Source organism: Hyperolius riggenbachi, chromosome 8 (assembly GCF_040937935.1).
Source record: "Hyperolius riggenbachi isolate aHypRig1 chromosome 8, aHypRig1.pri, whole genome shotgun sequence".
NCBI lineage: Eukaryota > Metazoa > Chordata > Amphibia > Anura > Hyperoliidae > Hyperolius > Hyperolius riggenbachi.
In genome coordinates, this window is record NC_090653.1 from 241,427,358 (window position 1) to 241,449,675 (window position 22,318).

At 44.0% G+C, this 22,318-nt stretch overlaps 1 protein-coding gene across 14 annotated transcripts in view; it reads left to right on the top strand.

The window, feature by feature from the left end:
- The window catches only part of DNM1 (dynamin 1), a 231,507-nt gene that overhangs the window by 162,091 nt on the left and 47,098 nt on the right, over window positions 1-22,318 (top strand). For 9 of the 14 annotated variants that reach the window (XM_068248443.1, XM_068248442.1, XM_068248454.1 and 6 more), the window contains 2 exons: window positions 16,155-16,264; window positions 17,643-17,757. In XM_068248443.1, the coding sequence (XP_068104544.1) occupies window positions 16,155-16,264; window positions 17,643-17,757 (225 nt within the window). The remainder of the gene's footprint in view (window positions 1-16,154; window positions 16,265-17,642; window positions 17,758-22,318) is intronic. The other 5 variants (XM_068248447.1, XM_068248451.1, XM_068248444.1 and 2 more) reach the window with 1 other exon arrangement.

The following is a 22,318-nucleotide window of genomic DNA, read 5'->3' on the forward strand; positions in this document are numbered from 1 at the left end:
AATTTACTGCACAAAGAGTTCTGCTGACTGAAGTCTAAAGCACTGCACTTATCTCGAACGAAAACTCTATTGAAGCTGCTACTTATAGGTTAGAGTAAAAATAATAAGTAAAAGTAATGAGATGCTATAACTGTGATTGTTATAAAAACTATATTATATACATTCATATCATATGGTAGGGATTAGATTGTGAGCTCCTTTGAGGGACAGTTAGTGACAAGATATATATATATATATATATATATATATATATATATATATATATATACACTGTACAGCGCTGCGTAATATGTCGGCGCTATATAAATACTAAATAATAATAATAATATCCAGGTGAAGCTGCTGCTACACATACAGCAGGTGGGCCTTTATGTTTATACTTTGTTTCCAATACCATCTGAATCACAGACAGTGGGGAGGATGCATATCAGGTTATCAGTCTCCACTGCCTGCATGCTGGTTCCAGGTGTTTGACTCTGACACTAGTGAAGAAAAAAGATTACCATGACAACCAGGCACATAGCCTATTTTAAAATGGAATAAAGATGGCAACCTCCATGGTCAGTGAGATTCAAATCATTCCAAACCGTGTTTGCAGCTTTAAAATGGACCAATCAAAACCCAGCCGAGGTAATTTTCAGGATGAATGAATTTGCTCACAAAATGTGCATAATCCTGCATCAACTCGGAATTATCTGCATCTTATTGACCATCTCTACGTCTCATTATTTACTGTAATGAATACAGTAGCCACAGTAAGTGCATCACTGCATTGTGGCCCTGAAAGGGGTTACCTGCTACTGAGAAACTAATTTTTAAACATGAAAACATCCTTCCCAGTGTTGGACTGTGAGGTGGAAAAGGAAAGGAAATCCTCTTGTTGGCCAAGCAGCAGTAACCCTGTGTTATCACTCCCAATTGAAACCTGTAGCAAGTGAGCAGCAACACATGATTACTGCTGCTTGGCCAGCAAGTGGATTTCCTCAGCTTTACCACTTCCCAGTCCAACACTGATCCTGCCTCCATTATCTAGTAAAAGACGGACCTGGAAAAAATGTGGTCGACTTTTCAAGCTTGTTAGAGTTCATAGGCATCGGAAGTGAGAGGCATATAGAGGCTACCATATTGAGCGGAAGTGAGCGCTAGAAAGCCTCACTTAAGATTTTCATCTCTGCCAGGAATAAAATGAAGGCTCTTTATTATCTACAAAGCCTTTTTAATGTTGTGGTCCGATCACGCTGGTTGCTAGTGTGAAACCAGCCTTAAGGTTTGTTCCATGCCAGTGGTTCACTAAGTAATGAAGATGGGATCAGGTTAATACCGTGGAACGTGCACCAAAAAATCCTCAAGTGTCCCGGTTGACACATTGGGCCTCATCCAGTTCACTTTTTCTCCTAGAAGGCAATTTTTCATCTTTTGTTTAAAATAACTTTTCAGCACTTTGCAATTGAAAAAGTATCAAAAAAGTTGTTGAAAAGGCACTGTCAAAATTATTTTGAGTATTTTCTTGCAAGCTGGTGGTTTAAAAGGCATTCTATTGATAAGGTGTAAAAATGATCACCTAATAGAAAACTTAAGAGAAAAGTGAATTGGATCAGGCCAATAATCATACTCTACATGATCATACTCTTCCCAGAAGTATAGCAACAGATGTCTGCAGTGCAGAAACATCACATAAATGACTACTGTACATCGAATAAAGTCCTGTACATACACTAACTGGTGCAAGATCAGAGCGGATGGTCAGGGCCATCTATTCTGAGAATCTAGCACGTTTACCGCGACCCTGATGTGTCTGTGAGAGATCCAGAGAGTCGAATGTCTCGGCCAAGCGCATTGTTCCCTCTACCCCTCCAACTGGAAGCTCCTTCATTGCACACTGCTCCATTGTCACTTCTGCCCCCTTACAGAATGTGTTATGAGGCTACTTGTGCCTGTACAACATTCGGGCACTGAATTATCGCTCGATGGATTGACTCCCATGGCAACAACTTAGAGCTGCAGAACAGTGCCATATTAACAGGATGGGTTGAAGAGGTGATAACCACAACCAGGCCCTCACACCAGTGATCCTGATTACAGCCCTTCTTCAGGTATTGGTCATTGGTGGTACAGGGGTAATGGAACAGCACATAACTAGAGAGGAGGTCAGTGCTGCGGAGGGAGAAAGCAGTGAGGAGATTCATGGAACAAATGGGAGGCACTGGGTAACAGTTGTCCCTGCTGTGTGGATCTTGGGTCCTCCCTCTCTTCACTGCAGAGTAGTACAGAATTCGAATAATATAACAATTACACTAATAATAGTGTAATACTTGCCTGTTCCAGAGCTGCTTCCTGGCAGTCGTTTGCCCTATGCTGATATTCCCCGGCCCCTGGTGCATGTCACGTGATCAGGAGCCGTGATCATGTGACATGCTGCGATGCAGCATAGAACAAGTGGCTGCTGGTAGGAAGAGGACACCCAATGCAGTGCTGTAATATTACACTGCTCCCTGCATTACTCTGCAAAGTTGGGGGGTTGCGTTACTAACTACACTTTGCTGAAATGTGGGGGTTGAGAAGTACTGGGAGTAAAGCTCTAATAAGAATCGGTCAGAATTTTCTGGCTATCATAAACTGTTATCTTGGACCCTCCATACATGGTAAACTTTAGGGCATACTTTATGCTGAAGTACTTCCTGTACCACTCTGGAGTCAGCTGTGCTAGCAAGAGGGGGGACCAATCTTTGCTTTATAGCTTGTGGTTATATTATTATTTTGGATTTATATTCTGCCAGCATCTTCAGTAGCGCTGATCTGGCTATGAAACTGCTGCACAGAGTTCTATTGCTACACTGATGTCCCATAATCCTTAGAATGAACGTAAGCAAAAGCAGAGCTTTCCAGGTCTTGTGTTCATTTTCAGCCTCATAAATACTAGCTGGTTGCTATGGCAACATGTGACCATTTGTTCTCATTTCATACTTTTTATTTATTTATTTTTATAAATCATTCCCATATGTTGCGTTCAGCTCACAAGGTCTAAACCAGCGGCTGAAAATCTGCTGACACATTTATATATTCCTGTAACTGCCTTGCCCACAATTACTCACAGCTGTAGCAGCTGGATTTCATCTGCAGCATTTCCTCCCAGATCTCCCCTGTCCCTCTCCGGCCCTTACAAACCGAAACCTGGAATAAACCAAAACAACTTCAACTGCTATTTTCATCTTGTGCAAGTTCCCCGTACAAAGATTTCCAAGTCCCATTGTTTGCTATCAAGACTCGACTTGGAGCCAAAAATCTGGGGAAGCACTGACCCCAGAGAGCTTGTAGCGTGCCTTCCCCCGGCCACTCGGTACGGTCTGATTTCCTGCTGGTCTTTCTTTAGAAAGTACAAAAGAAAAAAAGTTTTAGAACATTTATTTATTTATTGTATTTATAAAGTGCCCACATATTACGCAGCGCTGGACATTAAAGGACACCCGAGGTGAAAATTAACAAATTAAATAAACAATTGTACCTATCTTCCTTCTCCTAAAAATTACTTTTTAAGATATTCCACAGTTTTATTTTATATTTAAATCTACTTTTTAAATTTTTACTGTTTTATTGTTTTTTCTCAATAACACATTCATTGAACTATGCCCGAGCTAAAATCTATAAACTATTGGCCCATTGTATCTCTTTCCTGCTCTCAGAAGCCTTTTTCTGCTAAGAAAGTGTTTTATAACTGTAATGTCTTATCAGTGAGGGTCACACTGTAGTCTGACAGGCGCACTGATTCGTCACTCCACCCAGATTCCTCTGATGTCCAACTTAAACCACAGCTATCGGGGCTAAAAGTTAACTGGTGGGTAATGTAACCACATTGTATATCAATGTGCGGTTGCATAACCTGATAGCAATGCACAACGAATGGGGATGCATGCCGAGGCGCATCCAGTATAGATTCTTTCCAGGGAGAATTACAATCATTTTTTTTAAGTAATTGTAACTTTAAAAAAAAAATGGTGCAATGTACCACACGTGCTCAATTTTTAACCAGTTATGAAAATAATTATCAGAAACCGCGTCTATAAATTATGAAATTTGCACTCTATCCTATGCCATTACATTTTTGGAAAAATTGTTAAAACTTTTCCGCCACTGTGAAAAAAAACCCTTGAAATTTGTAAATTTGTGTACATGCAAAAACGTGCAAAAATGTTGCATGCTAATTTGTACGCAGTGCAAACCAGAAAAAAAATTGCTTAAAGGTGCATCAAATAGCGGTAATAGAATATCGGTAAACTGATGTAGTGAAATATCGGTAATAATTGCCAATATTTTACTATGACCTTACCTCTCCCTACTCTTACACAGAACCCTCCCCTGGGGGGAATTAATAACACCCCCCGGAAAGCTAACAACCCTTCCCTCTGGTGGTCAACTAATAACATCCCCCGGACAAATAATAACCCCCCATTGACATAAACGGGAGGCTGATAAATCGCTTTGTGCCTGCTACCACATAGTAAGCGGTACCGGCTCCCCCATTTTTGTTGCGCTTTTTTAGCTGCTTCATTCAAGCTTTCCGTACAAAGGATAGTTTAAAAAAACGTGAAGACTGACCCTTTTAATTATATCATGTGTGGCCACTTTTATGCTGATGAACCTTCAAGACATTTATCAATGCATGAAAATCTGAATTTTTCTAAATTTTTTCATAACGGACCCTTAAAGCGGATCCGAGATGAAAAACTACGGTAGCTATAAAAAGTTACTTGTCTATATATCTTATCTAAAGTTTAGATAGTTTACACAGCAAATCTAGACGCAAACAGCTTCAGTTGTTTATGCTTATTTATTTCTGTGATACAATGAGAGCAGCCATGTTCTGTTTGTCACAGGCTGAGAGCTGAAGATGCTATCAGCTTGCCTGTGTGTAATTTGACAAATTCAGTCCCCTCTCCTCCTCCCTCCTCCCCTCTGCCTCTGAAATCTGTGGCTAGTAACCTCCTCCTCCTCCTGCCCAGACTGAGCTCCCATAAGCCCTTGCTACAGTGCCAAGGCACTCTAAAAAGCTGTGGACGAGACTTGTTAGTTTATAGGGAATTAGAGTATTAAAACAAAGCAAAAAAAGTATTTGGCTTGAGGAATGCCCTATAAACTATACGAAAGTAACACAATTATGCAATGAATAAAAGTTTATCTTAGACCAACTTAAACTGTAGAAGTAGTGGTGAGGGAAGCCTTCATGTATTTGACGGTTTTCCTCCTTTCTTCCGTCCCAAAAGGTTGGGAGGTTTGAAGAACATACGGTGCACTGCCAGCTGCAGCAGTAAAAACGTGCAGGCTGAGCTGTGTTCAGACATTTTCCATACACCGTGCATCTCCAGATTATGAGGTCATACTTTGCATTCATATTCAGGCATAAAGTTAAAAGTAGAAATCTAAAACAGATTTCTTCTTTTAAAGCTGAAGTTCAGCCATATTTATTTTTTACAGATTAATTTAATAGAATAATATGACATGAATTGTGTACTAAAAAGTTTCAAAAAATGTTGCGGTTGTTGCATAATGAAAAAGGAAAAAAATCTACTCCATTCATTCATAGACCGTGAGCGACATCCAGCTGCTTGATCCCTTCCTAAGGCCTTGTTCACATTATAGGCGTTTTTGTAAAATTTTAATCGCGGGCGATTTTCAAAATCGCCCTGAAAGCGCTTGTGCAATGATTCTCTATGAGAGAGTTCATATCTGAGCGGTTCGTTTGCGATCCGATTAGAAAAGCGGTGCTTAGACCATTTTTGAGGCGATTTGCCTCAATGGAGGGTATAAAAAAAACGCAAAATGCTCACAAATTCGCTTGGCTCTGCAAAAACGCTTACAAAAACGCCCCAAAAAACGAGTTAACATGCAGAAAATCGCCAGAAAACGGTTTAAAAAACGCATTAAAAAAGCCCACCGCGGACGGACACACGAGCCGAACGCAATGTGAACAAGGCCTCAGCAAGTTTTAGGATATGCTTCTTTACTGGCGTACATTTAAAATGGCAGCTGGCAAATTTGGGTGCAGGGTGAAGTCGAAAGTTGGCTGTGTTAAATACTATTCCCCCTTCGAGTTGTCGCAACTTACATGTAATTTGTGCACCGTCTGTTGCACGATGCCCAAATTATCGTTATTTTTCTAATTTGAGCTACGGCAAAACTAGTCATTGAGTGCCGCCTATGGTGGTACCCAAACGATTGCACACCGCTGCGCCAAAATTAACTGATCTGATTTACTGGGCTATAGAAGTCATGATAAGCTATAAGTCAAAAAGTAGGCAATGCCAAGGCCAGATTTATACTTTTAGTGCCCCTATGCCCCCTTCCATGCGCAGCAGCCGCCCTCCCATTCCATGTGCAGCCCCCTCTTCTATATGAAGCATCTATGTACAGCTGCCCCTTTTTTCATATGTAGTTACTTTGTGCAGCAGTTTCCATCTTCTATGTCGTGTTCCTCGTTTGCAACCTCTTTTTCAATTTGCATCCTCCTCTATATGCAGCAACCCCTGTTCCCGGGCTTTGTGGGAGGGCCACAAAGTCTGGGCTGTTGTGGCCTTCCCAGAAAACTGGCCCTGGGCTTTGCTTCAACTGCCAGAGCAATCACTCATGCCTCCGCATGCCCATGTGACAGGAAGGAAGAGCACGTCAGACTGACTGGTCACTGGTAGTTAGCACCTAGCAGTAGGTCACAAAAGATCTTCAAATTGGTACAACAGATAATTTTACTTTTTATTTTGCAAAAACTCAAATATTTTTAGTTAATTAGTTTATTAATAATTACTGTATTTTTCTGACTATAAGACGTTCCTGACCATAAGACACACCTAGGTTTAGAGCACAAAAACCAGGGGAAAAAATATAAACTAAACCTGGTGCATCCATAGTGAAGGGGCATCTTGTGGATTATGCCCCCTTTGTACCTCATGCAGCCTTGTACCTCTTGTGTCTCTGTGTCGCCCATGTGTCCTCCTCTGTCCTCCTTGTGTCCTTGTGCTTCTGCATGGGCACAATACATGGAGTCCCCGACATTGTGGCAGGTTGGAGGTTCGTATTGGCAGGTGTTCACAAGTCAGGAACTCCCTGCATTTGGACTATAAGATGCAGTGACTTTTTCCCCCGCTTATGGAGGAGAAAAAGTGAGTCTTGTAGTCCAAAAAATACAGTAATCATCAAAAATGTGTACATTTATAAAAATGCCTAACGTAGCATATTTAAAAGACATTTTAAGCTAGAGGGGGCTGTCATATTTATTACTTTTGAAACAAGTTGCCAGGCATTCCTGCTGATCTTTCTGGTTAGTAGTATCTGAATCACTCACCTGAAACAAGCATGCAGCTAATGTAGTCGTCGTCTGTAACCTCCGCAATCCGTCCCAGTAATCTGGTCAGTTGGTGCATGCGCAGTATGCTTCGACTACCAGTTACCGGGACGGATTGCAAAGGCTACAGATGGCAAAAGAGGACATCGAGGACAGGATTAACCTGAATGGGGCTGGAAAAGGCCCCAGGTACGTATAATTTTTTTAATATCTGCCATCTCGGGTTTTCTTTAAGGTTTTGTTGCTGATGTTTGTGCCCTTAGAGTGAAGATATGCTCCCATACCTGTTTCAGAATAATATAAGATGGTAAAGGGAAGCAACTTTAATGGGAGGGTGTCCTTAACGAGGCGCTGTCAGCCATACTATCTCAGAACACACACACACGCACGCACGCACGCACGCACGCACGCACGCACACACACACACACACACACACACACACACACACACACACGTAGATAAATACTTGCTTTACTTACATAACATATGTATTGCACTGTTTATGTTTTGATTTCAGTGATTTTTCTATAGTAAAAAAAGAGAAAATCCTTCTTAAGCTGGCCACTAACGGTTCAATTTCTAGCGAAAAATTGTTTGAGCGATCAAAAATTCTGATTGGATTGGTTGTAAATAATCTTAGTTGATGGGCACAATCGATAATGAACGATTATAAAAAAAATCGTCTGATTGAATTTTCGTCTAACCAAAATTTGGATTTTCTTGTTGGTCGTGATAGATAGGAAGCAATGATTGGTTAGTTGATGGTGTATGAACGATTTTTCGTCTGATCAGAATTTCTGATCGCTCGAACGATTTTTCGCTAGAAGTTGGACCCTTAGTGGCCACCTTTAGGATTCTCCATTTTAACTGTGTCTGTCTTGAAGCCAATCCTGATGTCATTTCCTCCCTTACTCTTCTCTATGTATGCATTGCCCGCCCTCCTCCCAGAAAGTGGCTAGTCTCAGTATGAGAAATATTGGCCAATCAGAGAGGAACAGAGGTGTAGGGGAAGAAAACAAGGGGGAAAGAGGCTTCAGCCAACCAGGCTTCATTAGTTAAGTCTGAGAGTAAAGTAAAGAAGCTAAAAAAAGACAACCCAGCATGCCCTGCAACTTTCTTTGTGCGCGATGTACCAAATAAGAGTCAGGTAAACTGGGGAATGATCATTTATCAACAAGAAAAGTAATAGTGATTTTTAACTTTTGGATTGCCTGATTAGCATCCGTATTACTTGTTTACCAGATAAAAACAAAGAATTGATTTTTGATTTGACATGCCTGACACTTATACTTTAAAGCAGAACTATATCTAGATCTTGTCTTATTTTAAAGCACCCTCCCAGATATTTTGTTTAACTACCCCTCCCACCCCTTCCTGATGGGCAAAAAGAAAACTACTGCCGTGAATAAGTCCAGTTATGCTTTGAAAGTCTGTGTATGAGTAATACTGTAGAGTGTGACCTCAGGATCAGGAGACGGTTAATGTATGGAAAGTGTCTGGATGGAGTTGAGCCTGCACATGTTTTTTATTGCTATTACTGGCAGAGAACCAGGTGTTGTTCTACCCCTCTGCAAGGGCAGGCTGAATTACTGTGCTGCATATGCACATTTACATTCACTGTGTAGCTGCAGAAGCATATTCTCCCACTTTCTCCATACCGGTAACAGTGGTTAGAGTCAGAAATGGATTGAGAATGGAATGAGGCCCTAGGCGAAAGAGCAGTTTTTGCCCACAGCTGATGATCATTTGGCTTATTTTCCTTAGCAAGATTTGGTGGGGGGTAGCATCTGCCAGCCCCTAGACTATCTCCAGGCCCTAGGCAACTGCCTAGATTTGCATTTTGGATGATCCAGCTCTGTACAGAGTGGAAATGGCACCTTACTAAGGGTTTGTTTACAGGCACAGTCAGTGTCGCCTGTAATGATTATAATTCACCATTAGGGCAACACCATGGGGACTGAGCTCTTTACAGAAACAACACTTGTCTAAAGCCGAACAGTGTGTACTGTTCAATGTAGAGGAGGGACCAAGAGGTGTCACTCAAACAAGTGGCTTCTGTCAGGCAGGGGAAGGAGGAGGACAATATGATCATTCGTCGGTGTCCTTTAGAGATAGCATCAGATCATTAAACAAGGCTATTATTATTATTGATTTATAAAGTGCCAACATATTCCGTGGCGCTGTACAAAGAAACGAACATGGGCTATGGGGCAGATGAACAAACACTGGATGCTTGGCCGAGATGGTGACGAATCGCTGCCTATGCAGAGTTCTCTTTAGGTGTGTACGAGGCTTCATAGCTCAAGGGGGAGCAATGTCCCAATTTTGTGCCAGCAGGGTGTATCATGCCACAGGTGCCAGCAGGGTGTCTCATGCTGCAGGTGCCAGCAGAGTGTCTCATTCTGCAGGTGCCAGTAGTTGTCTCATGCCGCAGGTGCCAGCAGAGTGTCTCATTCTGCAGGTGCCAGTAGTTGTCTCATGCCGCAGGTGCCAGCAGGGTGTGTCATGGTGCAGGTGCCAGCAGGGTGTATCATGGTGCAGGTGCCAGCAGGGTGTATCATGCCACAGGTGCCAGCAGGGTGTATCATGCCGCAGGTGCCAGCAGGGTGTATCATGCCACAGGTGCCAGCAGGGTGTATCAAGCTGCAGGTGCCAGCAGGGTGTCTCATGCTGCAGGTGCCAGCAGGGTGTCTCATGCTGCAGGTGCCAGCAGGGTGTATCATGCCACAGATGCCAGCAGGGTGTATCATGCCACAGGTGCCAGCAGGGTGTATCATGCCGCAGGTGCCAGCAGGGTGTATCATGCCACAGGTGCCAGCAGGGTGTATCAAGCTGCAGGTGCCTGCAGGGTGTCTCATGCTACAGGTGCCAGCAGGGTGTCTCATGCTGCAGGTGCCAGCAGGGTGTATAATGCCACAGATGCCAGCAGGGTGTATCATGCCATAGGTGCCAGCAGGGTGTCTCATACTGCAGGTGCCAGCAGGGTGTATCATGGTGCAGGTGCCAGCAGGGTGCGTCATGCTGCAGGTGCCAGCTGGGTGCGTCATGCTGCAGGTGCCAGCAGGGTGCGTCATGCTGCAGGTGCCAGCAGGGTGTATCATGCCATAGATGCCAGCAGGGCGTCTCATGCCGCAGGTGCCAGCAGGGTGTATCATGGTGCAGGTGCCAGCAGGGTGCCTCATGCAACAGGTGCCAGCAGGGTATATCATGCTGCAGGTGCCAGCAGGGTGTCTCATGCTGTAGGTGCCAGCAGGGTGTCTCATGCTGTAGGTGCCAGCAGGGTGTCTCGTGCTGCATGTGCCAGCAGGGTGTCTCATGCTGTAGGTGCCAGCAAGGTGTCTCATGCTGCAGGTGCCAGCAGGGTGTATCATGCTGTAGGTGCCAGCAGGGTGTCTCATGCTGCAGGTGCCAGTAGGGTGTCTCATGCTGTAGGTGCAAGCAGGGTGTCTCGTGCTGCATGTGCCAGCAGGGTGTATCATGCTGTAGGTGCCAGCAAGGTGTCTCATGCTGCAGGTGCCAGCAGGGTGTATCATGCTGTAGGTGCCAGCAGGGTGTCTCATGCTGCAGGTGCCAGCAGGGTGTCTCATGCTGTAGGTGCCAGCAAGGTGTCTCATGTTGTAGGTGCCAGCAGGGCGTCTAGTGCTGCAGTTGCCAGCAGGGCCTCTCGTGCCACAGGTGCCAGCAGGGTGCCTCATGCCGCAGGTGCCAGCAGGGCGTCTCATGCCGCAGGTGCCAGCAGGGTGTATCATGCCACAGGTGCCAGCAGAGTGTCTCATGCTGTAGGTGCCAGCAGGGCGTCTCATGCCGCAGGTGCCAGCAGGGTGTCTCGTGCTGCAGGTGCCAGCAGGGTGTCTCATGCTGTAGGTGCCAGCAGGGTGCCTCATGCCGTAGGTGCCAGCAGGGTGTCTCAATCCGCAGGTGTCAGCAGGGTGTATCATGCTGCAGGTGCCAGCAGGGTGTATCATGGTACAGGTGCCAGCAGAGTGTCTCATGCTGTAGGTGCCTGCAGGGCGTCTCATGCCGTAGGTGCCAGCAGGGTGTCTCATGCCGCAGGTGCCAGCAGAGCGTCTCATGCTGCAGGTGCCAGCAGGGTGTATCATGGTGCAGGTGCCAGCAGGGTGTCTCATGCTGCAGGTGCCAGCAGGGTATATCATGCCACAGGTGCCAGCAGGGTGTCTCATTCTGCAGGTGCCAGCAGGGTGTCTCATGCCGTAGGTGCCAGCTGGGTGTCTTATGCTGTAGGTGCCAGCAGGGTGGATCATAGTGCAGGTGCCAGCAGGGTGCCTCATGCCGTAGGTGCCAGAAGGGTGTATCATGCTGCAGGTGCCAGCAGGGTGTCTCATGCTGCATGTACCAGCAGGGTATCTCATGCTTGTCTTTCTTGTCCTTTCTACCCAAAGCATAACGGGCTGCTTGGCAGTGAGCTCATAACAGGCACATTATTTTTCATAGCATGAAGATTGCTATGGTAACCTGCTCACTAATGCACCCATCCACGTATGCATTGAAGAAAGCGTGTTTGGACAATGTCGTTCATTACAAGGCAGAGACGTAATTATGTCCATACAATTGTATAGGCAGTGCGTTCACATACTGCAACACAGCAATGCGCATAGTGTGTACATACAGTGGCTTGCAAAAGTATTTGGCCCCCTTGACGTTTTCCACATTTTGTCACATTACTGCCACAAACCTGAATCAATTTTATTGGAATTCCAGGTGAAAGACCAATACAAAGTGGTGTACACGTGAGAAGTGGATCGAAAATCATACATTATTCCAAACATATTTTACAAATCAATAACTGCAAAGTGGGGTGTGCGTAATTATTGAGCCCCCTGAGTCAATACTTTGTAGAACCACCTTTTTCTGCAATTACAGCTGTCAGTCTTTTTGGGTATGTCTCTACCAGCTTTGCACATTTAGAGACTGAAATCCTTGCCCATTCTTCTTTGTAAAACAGCTCAGTCAGATTAGAAGGACAGCATTTGTGAACAGCAGTTTTCAGATCTTTCCACAGATTCTCAATTGGATTTAGATCTGGACTTTGACTGGGCCATTCTAACACATGGATATGTTTTGTTTTAAACCATTCCATTGTTGCCCTGGCTTTATGTTTAGGGTTGTTGTCCTGCTGGAAGGTGAACCTCCGCCCCAGTCTCAAGTCTTTTGCAGACTCCAAGAGGTTTTCTTCCAAGATTGTCCTGTATTTGGCTCCATCCATCTTCCCATCAACTTTGACCAGCTTCCCTGTCCCTGCTGAAGAGAAGCACCCCCAGAGCATGATGCTGCCACCACCATATTTGACAGTGGGGATGGTGTGTTCTGAGTGATGTTCAGTGTTCGTTTTCTGCCACACATAGCGTTTTGCATTTTGGACAAAAAGTTCCATTTTGGTCTCATCCGACCAGAGCACCTTCTTCCACATGTTTGCTGTGTCCCCCACGTGGCATGTGGCAAACTGCAAACGGGACTTCTTGTTTGTCTGTTGTATGTTATGGCTTTCTTCTTGTCACTCTTCCATAAGAGCCAACTTTGTGCAGTAAACGACTAATAGTTGTCCTATGGACAAATTCCCCCACCTCAGCTGTAGATCTCTGCAGCTCGTCCAGAGTCACCATGGGCCTCTTGACTTGACTGCATTTCTGATCAGCGCTCTCCTTGTTTGGCCTGTGAGTTTAGGTACACGGCCTTGTCTTGGTAGGTTTACAGTTGTGCCATACACTTTCCATTTCTGAATGATCTATTGAACAGTGCTCCGTGGGATGTTCAAGGCTTTGGAAATCTTTTTGTAGCTTAAACCTGCTTTAAATTTCTCAATAAGTTTATCTCTGACCTGTCTGGTGTGTTCTTTGGACTTCATGGTGTTGTTGCTCCCAATATTCTCTTAGACAACCTCTGAGGCCATCACAGAGCAGCTGTATTTGTACTGACATTAGATTACACACAGGTGCACTCTCTTTAGTCATTAGCACTCATCAGGCAATGTCTATGGGCAACTGACTGCACTTAGACCAATGGGGGCTGAATAATTATGCACACCCCACTTTGCAGTTATTGATTTGTAAAAAATGTTTGGAATCCTGTATGATTTTCGTTCCACTTCTCACGTGTACACCACTTTGTATTGGTCTTTCATGTGGAATTCCAATAAAATTGATTCATGTTTGTGGCAGTAATGTGACAAAATGTGGAAAACTTCAAAGGGGCCAAATACTTTTGCAAGCCACTGTACCTGGTTTGTAAGCATTTAGGCTTAATAGTGTGTACATATATCCAGTTTTGATTGGCCAACTTCCATGTTCCAGCGTCAGTCCGGCGTGTGTACAGTTTGTCTGTAGCGGCGGATCGCTCAGGAACAGCCGTATCAGTCCGCCGACAGACTGTACACATGCCGGACTGTCGCCGGAACGCCCACCCAGCGGGAGGTGACGACGGACCCGTCGTTGCCTCCAGTCCGGCGTGTGTACGGACCTTTAGGCTATGTACAAACATCCAGTTTTGATTGCCTAATGATAAGCTAATTTTACCACCCCCGTGCAGTTTGAGGGCTAGTTCGCAGTGCTCATTTGCATTGCAGAATAATTCTGCATGGCTACTCAGTGCCCATACAATTCTATGGGTCTGTTCACAGTACTGCGCTGTAACTGATCATATTCTCTGCATGCAGGCTTTGTATTAGCATCTATGTCCAGTCTCCATTGCAATCCACACTCATCATAATGTCTGCGTTGTGCAATTGACCACTGAGAGCTTACTTACACTATCTTATTGAAATATGATAACAGAGGCGCCAAGCAGAATAAAATTAGTTAAAATTGTTAAAAAGGGGGAAGTGGGTGGACTCACCTCCCTTCTGAAAAAAATGGCCGGACAATGGACAGGTTACTTACAGTCTAAAGTAACATTTATTAGTAACTCCAAAAGTGCAACGCGTTTCACGGGTAACAGTCCCGCTTCTTCAGGCAAACGATTATTTGGAGGGTGCAAAATCAGGTCATGAACCAGGTAGAGCGCCTCTGTCTGGTTCATGACCTGATTTTGCACCCTCCAAATAATCGTTTGCCTGAAGAAGCGGGACTGTTACCCGTGAAACGCGTTGCACTTTTGGAGTTACTAATAAATGTTACTTTAGACTGTAAGTAACCTGTCCATTGTCCGGCCATTTTTTTCAGAAGGGAGGTGAGTCCACCCACTTCCCCCTTTTTAACAATTTTAACTAATTTTATTCTGCTTGGCGCCTCTGTTATCATATTTCAATATCATCTAGTCCACCCTTGGTGGAGGGGTGTATCCCCATTTTCTCCTATCTACAGAGAGCGACTTTTTAACCTGAGCGGGGTCAGGTTACAATTCTCCCCGCCGGCCTTTCCAGTGGTTGCCTTTGTGGCGACCCACCCTTGTGAGTATAATCATCTCATTTATTCACAACAGATCTCTCCATATTAACATACTGCACCATATTGGGCTCTCGGTTTCTCCCCCATTTTCATACTTACACTATCTGTTCATACCATTCAAACATGTTGGCCTTCGTGCTACATAGAAGTGGTAAAATTATTCAATCAAAATTGGATGTGTGTATGTACCCTAAGCATCCCAAACTTGGACTGGGTTATTTAAAAATTGTTGTTAAGTGGTAAAAGATTGCATCGCTCTTTAGGGTCGTGTTAGAATAGATCATAGTGAAGATTTCTCAATGATGTGAGATTTAGGAGTTGTGTGATTGCAGTTGCATGCGGCATCCTTGGGTTTATTTAAATAATAATAATCATCATTATCATCATCTTACTGTGGTTACCTGAATACAAATGTAGTCACACAACTGCAGCAACCCCCACTATGTTCTAGAAGGTCTCAGGCATGGGTTGCCAACTTTTACCAAATTATAGTCACCCCTATTATAGATATAATTATAGATCACTGAAGATACCCCCTTAGGGGTCCTCAGGGATCACTGCAGCTATCCTGCTCATTTTTTTGGCTTAAAAAAAATGTCTGAAACAAGTATGTGGCCATTGTTGTTAGGCACTAGCCAGATCATGTGATCTTTCTCGTTCTGTGTCAGTGGCCTATACGGTTGCACCATTAGGGGTGGAGAGCCAGTCAGACAATATTTTATTGTTTAAAAGGAAGTGAATATTGCAGCTTTCCATATGCCTCTCATTTCAGGGTTGCCTTAAAGTGGAAAAAAAAATCACCAAAGTAGAGGGAAGACTCTTGGTCCTATAGAGCCTTCCCGTTCCTCCTATGGTCCCTTCGCTCTAGGGCTGTGTCCCCGTTAGCAATCTCTGACTGATGGGTCGGAGATGCTCTCTGCCGCTGCAGGAGGCTTTGGAAGTCTTCAGTAGACCAAGTGCTCCTAAATACGGGCGGCTCTGTACTCCCCTGTAGCAGTATTTGGCTAAATCAGTCAAATACTGCTCTCTGCGCCGCCAAAGGGAGGCTTCAGAAGTCTTCTGGATCCCAAGTGCTCCATACTGAACACAAGCAAGCGCCTCTCTCCTGCACTAGCACTGTGCGCAGTATGGAGCCTCCTTTCTTCAGGAGGACTCGGCTCCTAAAGACTTACGAAGCACCCCGCAGTAGGGGATTTAAGCGGAGGAGCGGACACCGCAATGAGGGCACCAGTATAGGAGAGGAAGGCTCATTAGGACCCAGAGCCTTCCCTCTCCTTAGATAAGTGTCTAATTTTTTTTTTTTTTTTATTACAGACTCCCAATGACTTCAAATAAATCAAACACTTTGTCTTTTGTATTGCAAACTGTTTTTTCTCTATAAGAAGCTTTTATTTTAACAATGTGTATTTTTTGCCCCCTACAGGAGAAAGAGAAGAAGTACATGCTTCCCCTGGATAACCTGAAGCTGAGGGATATTGAAAAGGGATTTATGTCAAGCAAGCACATTTTTGCCCTGTTCAATACTGAGCAGAGGTGGGTACTGATCAATGTGCTGCTCCACTACAGATGAGCTTGAGGGCCCGTTCACATCTGAAACCGCAGAACGCCGGCGATTACCGCCGGCGTTTTGCGGGAGTGATTTTCCCGCGATTAACACGGAAAAATCACTGGACACTGCGGCGGTTTTGGAGCGATCACGATTAGCGTGCTTTGCACGCTAATCACCGGCAAACTGCTGCATGCAGCGTGTTTGCGGTTATCTCTAACGGAAGTAAGAACACCGCCGATGGCTACAATGTGTAGCGGTTTTTACAAAACCACTAGCGGTTTGCCCTGACTTTCCATACAAATTTCCATTGACTTACAACTGAGCCAATCAAGCCCTTCAGCTGCTGAACAATTAGCTGACAGCTGGTTAATTACCCAGCAGCTAATAGGCTTGACTGGCCCATATTGGATTCAGTGGAAATTATTTCTACTTTGTATCTTAATGTTCAGCACTAGCCAAAACTTTATTTCAGTTTCAGTAGAGTGAGGAATGGTAAAAACTCCTTTTTGAATTTTAAAAAATGATTAAAACCTCTATCGGGTTTGTATTTCAGTCTGTGTGTCTTTTGGGAAGATTTTCAATCTATGTCTGTTCCAGTGATCACTCATCACTTCCATAGGAAGTCAGATAAAGAGGAAAAGTTCTATTAAAGTACCTCTGAACTGGGTTTTGCTCAACACAATTTTAATTCTGTTTTATCTGTGGGAATCTGTTCATATGGGAGACAAGCACGTGTACATATGTATTTAAAATTTTACAATGTTTCACATTAGTGGTCCTTTAAACAGTAAAAAAAAAATGGCAACTGTGAATCTCTGGCACAGCTCTTTCTAGTGTTATCCAATGAATATGCTGCTACCAGTGTCACAGCAGCAGTAACCTTGAAGGACACATCCGGGGTAAAAAAAAAAATCCAACATCTACTTACCTGGGGCCTCCTGCAGCCCCTGGCAGCCTATCTCCTTCATGCATCTCCACTGCCAGCTGGTGTCCCGTGGTCCCCTTCGTTGCAGATGTCTTCTGCACAAGCATGTGGCATCTGCAACGGAGGGGACCTCGGGACATCGGCTGGAAGCGGAGAGGGCACAGGGCGGCTGCCTGGGGCCGGAGGAGGACCCAGGTAAGTAGAGCTTGGTTTTTGTTACCTCAGACCTGTCCTTTAAGCTCCTCAGACTTGCAGGCAAGGGGATACTTTTTCTTCCTTGATCAGTGACCCTGTTTATTGATGAAATGCACAAGACTCGTTAGTACTAACAGTAATGCTTCAACTGCTGGAATGCAGGACAGAATGCCACAGAGCTATTATAATCAATTCTCTGTATTATATGATATTCATATATATCTTGCGTGGTATGTTTCAAGCAGGAATGTTTACAAAGATTACCGTCAGCTGGAGCTGGCCTGTGAGACTCAGGAGGAAGTGGACAGCTGGAAGGCCTCCTTCCTACGTGCTGGTGTTTACCCGGAGAGAGCTGGGGTATGTTCTTAAAGATCCACATAACACAACTGTTTCATTCAATCATTAACATCTTCTATTCCATCTTGTTTTTGTAGAGGTCTCATAGACATTGCTGGTGTTGTTGAACGTTACAGGGAATGTACCACTGAACTTTATCAATTATTCAGTTAAAAGACTCAAGACTCACTAACCAAGAGACCCATAATGATCTATTGCTGGTAGGCTTTCTAGAGGGCAGCAGAACTCATGGGGAAGCATGTGATCAGTTTGATCAGGTGGTAGAGGTTCTGATTTGAAAATCAGAGCTTTACAAATCCATTGACTGATCAAAGCCTGCCACACAAGAGATATGGCTACACACAAGTTACTGGGAGTGGTCTATTCTGTTTTTGGTCTACTTTACATATTGCTGACTTACCAAACACGTAAAGCCTACCGGAAGTCATTAAATAAAATACATTAATTCAGTATTGGGAAACCCCTGGATAGTCCAGAGACTTCCCCCATCTTTTTACACCCCTCTGTTCCAGATGGATCCCTCTAAACATATTCAATAAAAGTGTTAAATATGCTTCTCTTGGCCCCACTCCCATCCTTGTATGAGCACGCCAGTACTGCACACAACTGCACCCTTTTCTCCTCTGTGTTTTTAGATCCCCAAAATCCCTCCTTATGCAACACTGAAGGGTATACAACTGGTGGGCCCGTCACAGCATCTTAGTGACGCAGCCTCTCCAAAAGCTTAATTGTGGGTTTTTGTTTTCAGAGGTGGACTTGCTTCAGATTGTACAATTGTTTAACCCAGTTGCACTTGAACTTCAGATAATCGACTGACGATGGGTCATTCTCCATCAGTGCTTTCTTGTAGAAAGCAGAATTCCTCCTTCATTCAATCATGGCAAGTCACAGGAGCCCTGAAACAGCAAATCACCCCTAACAATCACACTACCGCCGCCATGTTTCACTGTGGGCATTGTGATAAAAAGTAGCAAAAGTGTTTAAAATGTGTTCTTTTGGCAAATGTTATATAATCCTTTATGTTCCTCTTGTTTAGCAATTGTTTTCTGGGTTCTCCTGTGACTTCTGTGATAAGACTTCCATATGCTTCTAGAGTATTTTTGTTAGAATTGGCACTCATGGGCAGATTTACCACTGTTCCAACGTTTCTCCTTTTTAAAATAATGGCTCTCATAGTTGTTAATCTGAGTATTAGAGATTTTTTTGTGAGTGATCCTTTCTTGACTGATGCATTTTAGTATTTTTTTTCTCAGACCTTTTGGACTTGATCAACACATTAATTTTTTTTTCTCCTAGGTGATAATGTATGTCAATAAAATGTCCTTTAAATCACCAGCAGGCAAGGAAATACTCAAAACAATTCTGATAGTACCTTTTTTACCGATTTTTTTTGGTACATTTTCAATTGCAAAGTGCTGAAAAGTTATTTTAAAGAGAATATGAAAAAAAAAATTCCATAAAGCTGGCACCACCGAATGAAGTAAAAAAGCTCTTTATTCAAACGTCATTAAAATGACATTCAGTCAGTAATCAAAAAGTGTAGCAATGGCGACAGCCCGCTGTTTCGAACTTCGAAATTCCTTTGTCAAGCCATACTGCTATCACTAACCATAAAACACACCTCCTTTAAATAGTGGTCAGTTACACAATCAACCAATGAGTTTGAAATCTTAACAACCAATGGGAACGCCTGACAGGAGGTGAGGACCTGATGGGGAACTGCACTAAATCATGTGATCCATGGTAGACCAATAGGAACGCAGATCGCGTGAATGGAATTTATGAGAAACCCCCTTCTGTTAGGGATAAGGTTTTTCACCACCGGGTATCAGGGGACAGGCCTCCTGATAATGTTAGGAAAGGTACCTATCCCTGCCTTAATTGCCATTTATGCAGTCACATTACTAAGGGCGGTACTTTTACTCACCCTTCTAAAGGTACAAGATTTGTTGTTAGGGGACGGTATTCTTGTGACTCGAGTTATGTAGTTTACTTAATTGTATGCCCATGTGGTCTTGGGTATGTTGGGATGACGACTACACCTCTTAAAGTTAGGATGTCGGGTCACAAGACTGCCATCCGTAACAAGGATTCTACTCAGACAGTTTCTAGTCATTTTAAAGAGGAACTGTAACGCCAAAACGGCCCCTGGGGGGTACTCACCTCGGGTGGGGGAAGCCTCAGGATCCTAATGAGGCTTCCCACGCCGTCCTGCGTCCCTCGGGGGTCTCGCTGTAGCCCTCCGTGCAGTCCGGGCAGCGGTGACGTCATTATTTACCTTCCTGGCTCCTGCGCAGGCGCTCTGATGCCTCTCGGCGCCGAAGTAGGCGGAAATACCCGATCGCCGTCGGGTCTGCTCTACTGCGCAGGCGCAAGTTTCCGGCGCCTGCGCAGTAGAGCGGACCCGACGGAGATCGGGTATTTCCGTCTATTTCCGTGCCGAAAGTCGCCACAGCGCCCCCGCTGGAGCCAGCAAAGGTAAATATTGAAATGACAGTCGGCACAGTCGCCGGCTGTTCGGAGGGCTGCGGCGAGACCCCCGTGGGACAGAGGACGGCGTGGGAAGCCTCATTAGGATCCGGAGGCTTCCCCCACCCGAGGTGAGTACCCCCCAGGGGAGGTTTTTGTTGTTACAGAGTCTCTTTAAAGAAGCACGACATAACATCTCACAAATGAGAGTCCAAGTAATTGATAGTGTCCCCTGATTGGCGAGGAAAATTGGACCGCAAACAAGAATTAGCACGTAGAGAAGCTTGGTGGATTAAACGCCTGGGAGTTATGGGTCGAGGGGGTTTGAATCGAGTCTTTTCATTTATGAGGGGCTTTAGGAAATTTTTAATCGGCCACACTGAGTGGACACCTATGATATGATATTGGTAAATTTACGCATCCGGTGACGCATGCGTAAATTTTTACGCGTACGGCACGCGTTGACGTCATTTTTGCGTACCGGAAGTTTTCATGCGTATTTTCATGCGTATTTTTGTCCGCATGCGTATTCCATTCACGCGATCTGCGTTCCTATTGGTCTACCATGGATCACATGATTTAGTGCAGTTCCCCATCAGGTCCTCACCCCTGTCAGGCGTTCCCATTGGTTGTTAAGATTTCAAACTCATTGGTTGATTGTGTAACTGACCAGTGACCACTATTTAAAGGAGGTGTGTTTTATGGTTAGTGATAGCAGTATGGCTTGACAAAGGACGTCAAGTTCGAAACAGCGGGCTGTCGCCATTGCTACACTTTTTGATTACTGACTGAATGTCACTTTAATGACGTTTGAATAAAGAGCTTTTTTACTTCATTCGGTGGTGCCAGCTTTGTGGAATTTTTGTTACTGGGTCACTAGGTACTGTGACCATGAGCTAAGGCACACAGAGGTCTTCTTGCATGGGTGCTTCTCCATTTTTGTGAATTGTGAAAGAGAATATGAAGAATTATAGGCTAGGAGAAATCTCAGGAGAAAAAGTTAATTGCATATGGTCCAGGGTGTTCTGTATCTTAATACCTGTTTGGCAATTTCAGATTGGTGAAATGGTTCTAATCAAATGATGTTCAATATTCAAATGATGTTCAATCAAGCTTAGGTGTATCTGTTCTAAATGTACCCATAATTATTGAAATTTGCTTCACTGTTTGATTGTGTGACCAAAGGAGCAGTTAACTTTTCATAGGGGTAATATGGGTATTGATAAACATTTTCACACAACAAGTCAAATGAGTATTCAAAATCAGTGTATTGTTTGTACTCAGGGGCCAAATGCAATTACCTTTTTCTCCTGAGTTTTCTCCTAAGAGGTTATTTTTCAACCTCTTTTTAAAATAACTGCTTATCACTTTGCAATTGAAAGAGTACAAAAAAAGTAGATGAAAAAGTACTATCAAAATAATTCTAAGTATTTTGTCAAATGCTAGTGTTTTAGGGCCCATTCACACTTGCAGAACGCTAGCGTTTTGCTCTGGCGATTTTTGGTGATTAACACACAAAAAAAGCGATTTTTTTCACATTTGCGTTTAGCGCTTCTATAGCACTAAAAGCGATCGCCGGAAAACCGCCTGAAAATGGTGCAGGGTACAAATTTGTGTTTGCCGATTTGCGTTAATCGCCAGCGATTAACGCAAATCGCCCAAGTGAGAACGGGCCCATAGGGTATCATTGCACTAGCGCTTGAGCGTTTTGCCAAAATCGCCCGCAAAACGCTCAAGTGTGAATGGGCCCTTACAAAGCATTTTATTCACAAGGGCCAATAAGCAGTTAGCTTTTTACCCTGAGTTTTCACCTAGGTGATATTTTCAAACTGGTCAATATAATGCTTTTTAAAGTTACTAGTTACTAGTTTTGATACTAATTTCCCAGCTATGTTTGGTATTTTTTGAGTTGAAAAATGTTGAAAAGTTATTCTAAATAGAAAATGAAAGTTTGGCTCCTAGGAGAAAACTAAGGAGAAGACTGTAATTGCATGTGGGCCAAGGTGTGAAAATATCACCCAGGCAAAAACTCAGGAGAAAAACCGTAATCGCATATGGACCGAGATGTCTTTTCTATTTTACTACATTTGTT